Below are 10,596 nucleotides of genomic sequence, written 5' to 3' on the forward strand. Positions count from 1 at the left end.
TATTCTCTTCTGCAGGGTTCACAATGGGGGTGAAGAGGAGGTGAGGACACTGGTCTTGTGCAAGGACGACCTTGACAAGGCATACAAGGACAAAACGCACAGCAAATTTAGCAAAGACTTCAAGGTGGGCATTTTGCTCCTCTTTGCTACAGTGATCTATATGGGGCTTTGTAGCCCAAGACTGCACTATGGTTTCTTTGGCTGTGCAGACAGACAGTTTAAACGAGCGCTTTTTTTGTGGCAATGCCCTGTGTTGTAATTTTTAATTTGAGGTTGCTTTGGGAAATAGCCAAGCCCCACTACAACAAACTCCACTCCACAGCAGCAAAGCATCTCCATTACCCACCAGCAGCAAATATAATGCAACAAAGTTCCCCTCACTACTATGAACATTTATTTTATTTTATGAGATCTACCTCAGTGAAGTCATTGGGAAGAAAAACTTTCAGAATATATTTTACTATGTAAGAGACGCAAGGTCATCAACCTTCACTCACCATCATTTGGTTCCACTAAGAATGTTTGCCAACTCTCTGCCAGAGGGAACCTATCCTGCAGTTGTTCTACTGTTGACCAGATATTACCACTGAAATCCACTTTGGTCGCAACTGTAGCATGGCCACATTTGGGACTGTGACACATGCTTGCCTGACTCATAAAGTTTCTCGTTTTGGTGTGACCGACATGCTCTAGTTGCACAGATGCATTCTACTTGTGAATTCGGCAGAGTACAAATGCTTGTGCCTCAAGAAATGCACAGGCAGGTGGTATCGCGGAAGTTCTGCGCATCCTGATCTGAACATCTTTCTCCACTCAGTAGGCTATGTGGTGGAATGGTGCGATCAGTGTTGAAACAGTGCAGGTTCCCTCCAGAGTGGCCCCAGCATGCATGTGTGGCTGCACACATGCATGCTGGGCGGCACAGTAAATTTGTTCGGTGAAAGACTGGGCAATGGTTGCCTGATTTTAAAATGACGACACTGCGTGGCAATGACTGCTTTTTGAAGTTTCCATCAGTGCTTTATTGCGTGCATACTATCAGGAGCATCGAAGCAGAACTGTTCCAGAATCGTAAAAGGCCTCCCGTATCTTTCACATACTGACATGGTGGAGCTCTGCCTCTACCGTATCACACCCATTACAAGCGGCACTGTCGCATGTGAGGTGGCTTCACTGCATGAACAGCAAACATGCCGTTCGCTTATGAATTATCTGGATTTCCAAATTAACAGGGGTGGAATTAACGAGCTTTTACAGTGAATGCTTGTGGAGCACTTGCCGCAGACGTGTCGCTTGTTGAGCTTTTTTTCCTTCTTTTTTTGTCATCTGTGCCTTAACGTTTTGGGCCAGCATATGGGAAGCAGCTGCATACATTCTACTGCAATGGGCTTGATTTCACATCTGGACTTGGCCCCTTTACATGCACTCACCAGCAACCTGTCAATGACGGCACATGGTGATGGGTGCATGAAAGGGGTCACCGTGCTACCGTGTGGGTGATGGAATGACATTCACCGAGATTCAGCATGATGTAATCACATGGATGCATTATAGCATGCCAAAATATTTTGATGGCTTCTTCTAGCTGAAGTGAATGAGTGATCTAACATTTATTGAAAAATGTGGCCCTCTGATCCATGAATGGGGAAGAGGGGGTATTGGAGAGGGGTGCAAGAGCTTTCGTAGAGATTTTTTTTCTTTCTGGCTTTCCGGACTGTTCTTCTGGGTGTGAATAAACCCTGTCATGCCTGTAAAATTGTACAGAAATATTTGGCAGGCCTAAGGTGCTAAAAACTTTATTGGAATACACGACGGCATTTTCACGGTGCAGCTGTGAATGGATTGCAGAAGTGGTTAACACAATGGAAAGCAGCAAAAGTGGTAAACACTGACTGATTTCTGAAATTAAGCTGTCTTTATGCATTGTCTACTTCAGTTTCGCTGTTACTAGCTGATTTCACTGCTGTGAAATTTCTGCTTCTGTGAAATATTTCCTGTGCCCCTTGAACTTAATTGTGGTGGAGTTTGACTACTATATATCGTTTTTACTCGCATAATAGGCACACCCCTAGTTTGGTCGCGGAAAATCAGATTTTTTTTATTTCCACGCATAATAGGCACACCCCGAACTTGGCACTGTGATCAACACTGTATTTACACAATTGCAAGCCAATGCCCCCCCCCCCCCCCCCAATCTTTATTTTAACAAAGTTTTTGCTGAACTGACTACTAGTCCTCACTAGTGCTACTGCCATCGCAGCTGCTTCGGACCCACAGCTCGTACAATGACATCGCATGGAACAGCCACTCACAGTTTTTAGGGATGCTCACTTTAAATGTCTGTTTGGAAAGCTTCATCTGCAGCCAGAAACCTTCACTACTTAGGCCCATGAAAACCTCGCCGCTAGGAGTCACATACGAAAATTTAGGCACGCCGCAGTCGGTCACGTCGAATTTCCAGCCTGCTGCACGCTTGCCGTGTTAGAGAGCAAACTCCCAGCCATGTAGCTATTAAGGTGCTTGCCCATCGTGCTAAAATAGCAACGCTCGGCGGCAACACGTGAAAGCCACAACTACGATGAGCTAACACGCTACCACAGGTCCTGGGCCTTTTGACAAGCCATGGAGCTGGTGATGCTGATGCCAATATGGATAGCAAAAGCTCACGGCGGAGGAAAAAGATGATGATAGCTTGGCCTCTGGCGCCATCCGTGGGCGGCACCTGGATGCTCCTGTATGCGTGTGTGGCTTCCGCGATCAAGCGCCTGTTGCTCGCAGCCGGAGCTGATCGCGGAGGCCATGGCATGTGCATTTCGAAGGCTATTCCCGTGTGGGTCGTGGAAAGTTTGGGTGCGGCCCGAACACGGGTGCATTTATGCGGTATGTTGAATTTTGCTAGTTGGAAAAATTTTCGGAAATTTTTCCTCACGTAATAGGCTGACCCCAAACTTTGAGCCGAATTTTCTGAAAAAAAAGTGCGCCTATTATGCGAGTAAATACGGTATTAATTGTAAACCAACCTGATTCGAGTATCAAGAAGTCAAAATATATAAAGTGAAGCTTCTTTCTTCAGTCGGAAAGGTTTTTCATTCCCATATCTTTTGAGTGTGTTGCTTGGAGAGCATAGGGGTGCAGCATTTTATAGGTTCTTTAAGTGGTGGCTTTAGTGTATGTGCTATGCTTTGTCTAGTAACAGAGTCCTTCAATACCTCTTTACTGGTCATGAAGCCTCTGAGGAAGTTTGATATAGGGGCAGAAGCTGCTGCTAGGTGCGCAGCAGCAAGTCGGGAGGCAATGAAACTGCATTGGCACTGAAGTGCTGTGGCACATGCTACTGCTATAGAGCTATGAAAGGCATTTGTATCCATTTAGGTAAGCAACATTTGCAGAAGAAATATTTCAGTGCACTTAGTGCGGAAAAGAAATACAGGAGGCAGGTGCACACTGAAGCAATGCATAGACGCTTCGCATATCTCACTGCACCTTCGAAGTGCCATGGTCACTACTTGGCATGCTTTTCATCTTTGAGCAGTATTTTGAAGAATAAGTTCGGCAGAACTTAGCTGAACCGTCACAAGGAATGTAAACTCTTAGCACATAGCTTTGAAGTCATCTATCACATGAGCAAACTTAATGCAGCACTGCAGGCGAATGTTGACAGCAGGTATGAAGCTGTCAAGTTAATATACAATTACAAATAATTATATCTGAAGCACACAGGTATTCGAAATATACTGACAAGCTATAAAAAAAAAAAAAAAACAAGCAGGCATGTGTCAAAAATACCAATGAATCATTTATTGTTGCCCCACCGTGTGTGCATAAGTTATTAAAAAATTTTCACACTTGTAGATTAACAATACACCTTGCAGAGGTGAAATTGGTGTTTACGCAGTACAGCTGCATTTTCCATTTGTGCAATTCCAAGGCACACCGTGCCCACATCTCTGTTTGTACTCACCTGTACGCTTTAGCAACTATAAAAAGCAAAGCTCCAGTGCTCCTGTGTCCACAGCGCGAGCCTAATAATGAAATTAAGCGAGCAGGAAATGAGGCGCGCAACCGCTACTCCCCTCCCTACTACGTACAAGCCATTGTTTATATTAGTTGTGCTGGAGACGTTCGAGCATGAGACAGGCTCCACTTTCCTCTGTTTCCTTATCAGGCGACAGATCTAAACGGCATTCTTTGCGTTGCTAGCACGTCAGTGGTCAAGATATCATTCCTAACTTTGATGAGCACACCAGGAGGCCTCCGATTGTGAGCTGGAGCAGTGAAGACAGCATCTGTTTGTCCTGTCTTAAGACTTAGCGGGAACAGCAAGTTTCTTCTGCTCTTGTGCTGCAACAGACGGCACTTGGACATCATGAATGATACCACTCACGTCAAAATGGTTTCTGTAGATGTCAACATTCAGAAAGTCGAAAGAAACAGTTCCTGCTGTGGCGTGGCCCATTAAAGCGCTCTGCGTTGTTCAGTCACACGGCGAGGCAGACAACGAGGCGTTTTTGTGCATTCTGTTGCGGCTGAACCGGCAGTGCGGTGCACAGGGCATCTTCGGCATTTGCCATTGCGATCCCATGCAGCATTCCATGCGCACTACAAAGAATGAACAGAAGAAATTCTGTGTCAGTTCATCTCGATTCCATCGTGTCACATCGCTGCCAGTGGCGAGCGCTTGCCCTCCCCACTGGCCCCCCATGTGGCCACTAGTGTCGCGGTGTGCCCACTCCTCCTGGCAGTGCACAAAGCTCTGCTATAATGTGGTGTGAAAGTTTCATGACCAGAAAGGTATTGAAGGAATCTGGTAGTAGTATTTTCATATATAGTGGGGTTCGTCTTGTAAACTTGCTGCAGTTGTGTTCACATTTGCCGCAAGTTGTCCAGGCACTGCCCAGTTGTTCCTCAATACTTACGGTGTTCCTTCCTTGCTTCCTGCAGGTGTCGCTTAAATTTGTGCCCCGGAATCAGCTTGTCCCCCCGGGTGCTGGGGGTGATGACCACAACAGTGATATTGAAGCCCCAGACACTGAGTGTGACACGACAGACGACGACGACTCGGACACGCAGGAAGCCACCCACATATAGGGAGCGCTGCTTCTTCCCCACCCCTCACGCACACACACACACAGACAGACAGACGCACACATACCCATTACCCTCCACAACTCATCCTCGCTGCCCAGAGCATGCCACCACGCGCACAAGCACCCCCCTCATCCTCACACCTTCTGCCACACCATTGGCATTTCTCTCTCTCTCATCCACATACATGTGTAACTGTTGCCTAGTGTTCGTATATGTGTGTATTTGTATGTGGAGTTGGTGGTGTGCTTTGTTGTGGAATGGTTTTGTATTTATTCAAACAGCGATTGGACACCATTTTTGCTCTTGTGAGGTATATTTTTTCATGGCCAATTGTGTAGGCAATTTGACTAGGAGGAACCTTGCTGTGCGCTTTTTGCACCAGTGAGGCCTTGCTCACACTTGATTCCTGTGGTGAATTGGGGTTACTTACATTTTGTTGCTGCATGTTGTTGTCGGAATCATTGTGGTACACTCGGTTTTTGAGAAAGGATTTGTTGGTAGGAAGTGTATTGCAAAATATCGTCGTGATTTTTCGAAGTTTCTAATGATTGGAATGGGCTCTGTTTACAAGAGGCCCATTTGGCGACATTTTGGTTAGCGTGTAGCAAGAAGTTTACCATTTTGGGGAAGGAGTTTTAGGCAGCTGAAACTCCTGTGGCAATATAATTGTGTCCTTAGATGTGCATTGTTTGTGTGCGTGTTAGTCATTTTGGTAGTTCTTAGAAAATTTGCTTTTGCTTTTTAACTTTTTTGCTTGAAAGCCTGAACACGAGTTTAAGATGGGGAGACAAGCTGTTATTTGTGCAGGTGGGCATTTGGTTCATATTTGTTAAGTACCTGGAATGCTCCTGACATCGCCTAGTGTTGATTCTTTGTGATCTTCATGACATTGGAAGCATTGTATTTGGTGCATAAAGAGTGTGTTGTAATGCAGTTTCACTGTGTTCTAGCAGTAGCTTGGTTTGGGCTAGTTGGTAACAGTGATTCGAAAACATAGCGCAAAAAGGACACGGACGACACAGAACTAGACGGGACCGTCCAGTTCTGTGTCATCTGTGTCCTTTTTGCGCTATGTTTTCGAGTCACTGTGTTCAAATGACATCACCCATTCCGTCTTCTTGACTTCTGGAGTGTAATGCAGTGTTTGTAATTTGGGCAGTGACCAGACAGAAAAAAAAAGTTTTTTTTCTTAACATGTTAGTGACCCCTCATTGTTGAGGTTACCTGTGAAGTTATTGATGTGACGCTGCTTCAGTTTAATGTTTGGCAAGGCTCGTGATGAATACTGGGCCAAGAAAAGAGCAAGATTTATGGTATATACCGTTCATTTTGGGGCTTATCTTAAGCTAGATCTTTATTTTCATAAACCAATTTTCGTCTTTTCCTAGTGTGCTTTAATCATTTGGGCCTCACTTGTATTTTTTTTTGGCTCCCTCTCTGCAACCATTGCATCACGCCACTCACTTTTTTCAAGCACCTGTTAGTGAAAGCATACATGAGTGGCCAGGTTTCCTGGCATTTTGCCTCTGCTTGCAAGTCCGTCGTTTGTGAAAAGCCTGCTTATCCTGTGTATATTGGGTCACAGAGCCCAGCTCTCTTCTTTGTTGTTTCATGCCCAGTGAGTCGTCTTGGTGAAGGGAGGCTTGGTATTGAGAGTTGCTGTGGCATGTGTATGAGTACCTGGATATGTTTATATATGTATATGTATATATATACACACTGGCTATTTAGTAGATCTTTATGGAGACTTTGTGTGCTTGCAAAAATCTAAAGTCTTCTAACAGTGAGCCTAATGTCTTTTTTTGTGTGTACAATGAAGACAAGCTGCATTTTGGGCTAAAAATTGCATGCCTGAGCCAAGTGTTATATTCGCATTTTCTAATGAGGCTTGAATGATTGACTATATTAATTTTGGGTTAGGGGTGCATATATGGAGGTGACATTTTGTTAATACTTTACAATTGGTGTCTGTCCTATTGAGATCTTGCTGCCAGGTTTCATTCTCTCAGGCTTTTGAATGCTTAGTGAGAAAGTACTAGTAGATGTATACAAAAGCTTCATTGAGCTTGCAGGTAACCAGGAAGGTTTTCTCCAGGCTTCAGAATTTGCTCAACAGTGTCAGGAAAGAGAGACCAGATCTCATTGGAGTACAGTGGAATCCCGCTTCAATGAAATTCGCGGGAGCCACAAAAAATTTTGTTGATGCGGGAGCTTCTTTGTCATGAAATCAGGCCGGAACATTGACATATTAGACCGGATAGTTCATGAACAACGTTTATTTCACAAAAACTTGTCAGTTTTGGTCTCTCGCCGTATTGAAATCGGCGGCGTGGTGATTTTCTTGGCACTCCGAAAATCTCGGAGTTGCTTAATAAGCGCACAATCTACATTTACTGTCAAAACTATTTTTTTCCACACGCGTTTTAAAGTACCCTTGCTTTCGTCGTGCGAGAACTCGTACTTAGACCGTGCCACCTGGAGGCATTTCGGCGTGGGCTATGCATGCGTGCACCCGCGCCACTGCGCATTGAGTAGCGCTCACATGCACCTTGAAATTGAACCTTTAAACGACGTAACAGAAATGCGGTTGCTCCAATTCTTCAGAGACATTTTATGTTTTGCGACGTGTGGTACAAACATACCGGCGGTGTGTTGTTCTACTGAGACATCCGCCAAGGACCACCAACACTCGCAGTGGCTCTATTCGGTCAGTGCCGGAGTGCACCAGACGGGGTAAAGAAAGAAAACAAAACGAAAATGTTATCACGATGCTCGCCTGCAGCGCAAAAGCGAGACTAGAGTGCACCCTAGCCGGTGTCAGGCTTCTTGCAACGACGTGCCGCCCACCATTACGCCAGGTGACAGCGGATCGTTGCGCGCCACTTGCTCGGTGTTGCGAGGTCTGTTGCCTAACGTGCTCCTCAAAGAAAGAAACCTCGGAAAAAATGCTCTGGAACTAGCCATGGTTGTCAGATAACGTTTACCATCTTTACTGATTTCCGTTCGCACGATTACTTCACACTGAAATGAACTCTGTAGAACTCATTTCCTTTATGCTTTTGTCAGCTAAGCGAGCGAAAAATATGAAAGCTGCCTTGCACCAATGCCCACGGTTCGCAAGCGCAGAGTCCAGGCCATTGGCAAAACTGTCATAGGTAGTCGTGTGCCACATTGCATCTTTATGCGCACATGACTGCACATTAATTCCGATTCTTCAGGGAATGTCAGCTGCTCTATTGAAGGCGCAAACTGTCTTCGGCAGCCGTTTTTGGTGAAGCCTAACGAGATACGGGTATGTTTGGACGCTCAAAAAAAAAAAAAAATGGCTGCTTACTTGGAAAAATTTCGTTGAAGCAGCACCTCGCTCCGAAAATTGTTTGTTGTGGAGTGAAGTAATTGCTTTGCCTTGTATGGTATGCTGACGAGAAATCGGAAATACTTTGTTGTGGCGGAAATTTCGCTGTCGCGGCGTTCGTTGTAGTGGGGTTTTGACTGTATTGGTCACATTACAATACGTGATCTGCAGCACTGGCTGAGGTACCATTTGGATTTGCACTACTTTACATTTCTGGAAGCAGTTATTGTGTACTATACGAAACGAAAGAAAAAGTGTATTGTGGCCAATAAAGAAAAATAATGTTGCCAGTTTTAGAAGGACTACGTGTGTTAGCAAAGAGAAACCAGTCACATTTTTAGTTTATTCTTTCGAAAGAAGACAAAGCTTATGTGCATTCAGTTTTGGACTGGATGTGCATTTTTGAATAAACGCACACAAGAAAACACATTGCTGGCAGTTCCTTGTTCATAGAGAGTTTGATTGCCTCTGAATTGCACTAGCTAGTGAGTGGTACCTGATAACTGAAGATGTTGCCAGTGATCCTGAGCACTTGTTTTCAAAGGCCACATTTGTTCACCAATGTGACTAAAAGGAACGTGCATGTCCATTTCTCAGCTTTTGTTATTTACAAATATGTCATTAATGTGTGAATATGTAGAGGTGGCTACATGAATATAAATGTGAATGTAGCAGTGGACTTGCAGGAACCTAGTACAAAGCTGCAACAGACCAATTTGGCGCATAGCAAGCAACGAAAAATGTGATTGGATAATGCAGAGAGGTACTTGTTCAGATGTAAATTTTTCTCCAGTAATTCACTGAGTATTGAAATGTGTAGCGAGTGCTAAACTTGTGTTCCCCGATTTCAGTATCCTGGCAGGGAAAGGTGCAAGTGCAGGCTAGGGGGATGTGATGCTAGTGAGACAAGGCAAGTTGTGAGGCTTAATGATCTCTTAGTGAAGACCAGTGATGTTGCACTGGCTGTGAAGATGCGACTGCGTAATGTTTTCCTGCTTTACTGTATATAAACTGTGGTTCTGCTGCTCTTCTGTGTTGTTTTGAGCACGCTTTCTTATTTTGTAGCTTGTCATCTTTTAGAATCAAACAAAAGTGAGTGAACTGGGAATGAGCCACATGTCTTCTTGAATGAAAGTTGTGCATAAATCCTAGGGGGTCTTGTGCAATTGTGTGGCGATGAAAGTGTCAAGCAGCCTTGTGTTTCTGAAACCTGCAGATTTATGTGGGGTCAGTTTCTACTCTGAAGCCTTGGAGATGTTCTACCTCAAGTGTCAGAATGTTCAGTTAATCGTTTCACGACAGCATGTTGCACACTGTGTGCTTCTTAAGCATGATCCATGTTGGCAAAGAACCAAATCCATTGAAGCTACCGTTATAAATCTATTTTGTGTTCTGCAGTGTGTTGATACCGTTACCCTAAGGCCATTTTGATCCCTGAGCTCAGCTTTGAGAAACCATGTTAGTTTATGAGCCACCGGCTATGCAGTGCAGATCTGTTTGAGCTCCAATAATTTAATTTCTTTGTAATCAATAAGAGCATTGCCTGTAAATGGTCATTTTGGACTACAGGGGAAAGAGTGCATAGTTTTAGAGCTCTTTAGCTTCTCAAAAGTTGTCAAAATTGATAGTGAAAAAAAAAGTTTCTACATATCTTGCTTTTCTTGCAATTCATGCTGACTTTGTTTTCATGCTTAAGGCCAGGGCTCCGAAAGCAGGAGCAGACAAAGATTTGTTTGCAGCAGCACTGCTGACAAATGATGCTTGAGCTTCTGCTTATCTTCTGGCTTGCTGTGACAAGCAACTGCTTCATTGTCACCTTGACTGCTGCCTGTTCTGGTCATGACTTCTTTGCTGTGGAGCTGTTGACGGAATGTGCAGTTAACCTTTGTCTTAGCCATTCTTTTCACATTGAATTTACTGTGCTGTTCGTGGTAGTGTTATCCACAGATCGCTGCACTTCTTACTGTCTTTAAGTTGTCCTCCATACACCTGCATGCTGTTTGTTACATGTTGTACTGGTTGGGTTTCTTTACGGGTCACCCTCTTCTCTCACTTTGCACTGTCTTGAGTACATTTCTTTTCCCTTTCTTTATGGTGCTGTGTTGATGTTTTTATGTGATGCTTTTAACTTTTCTTCTGGTTATTATTTTTTT

General features: G+C 44.3%; 1 protein-coding gene across 2 annotated transcripts in view; it reads left to right on the forward strand.

Annotated features, from left to right (window-relative positions):
* Positions 1–8,431, forward strand: part of LOC149352585 (phosphatidylinositol 3,4,5-trisphosphate 3-phosphatase and dual-specificity protein phosphatase PTEN-like) — an 82,280-nt gene extending 73,849 nt beyond the window's left edge. For both annotated transcript variants that reach the window (XM_089581768.1, XM_089581769.1), the window contains 2 exons: positions 16–124; positions 4,942–8,431. In XM_089581768.1, coding sequence (XP_089437894.1) covers positions 16–124; positions 4,942–5,088 — 256 coding nt within the window. In that variant the 3' untranslated portion in view covers positions 5,089–8,431. The remainder of the gene's footprint in view (positions 1–15; positions 125–4,941) is intronic.
* The last annotated feature ends 2,165 nt before the right edge of the window (positions 8,432–10,596 follow it).

The sequence above is a fragment of the Amblyomma mixtum genome, chromosome 3 (genome assembly GCF_055824585.1).
Source record: "Amblyomma mixtum isolate Tamu chromosome 3, ASM5582458v1, whole genome shotgun sequence".
In the NCBI taxonomy this organism is placed as follows: domain Eukaryota; kingdom Metazoa; phylum Arthropoda; class Arachnida; order Ixodida; family Ixodidae; genus Amblyomma; species Amblyomma mixtum.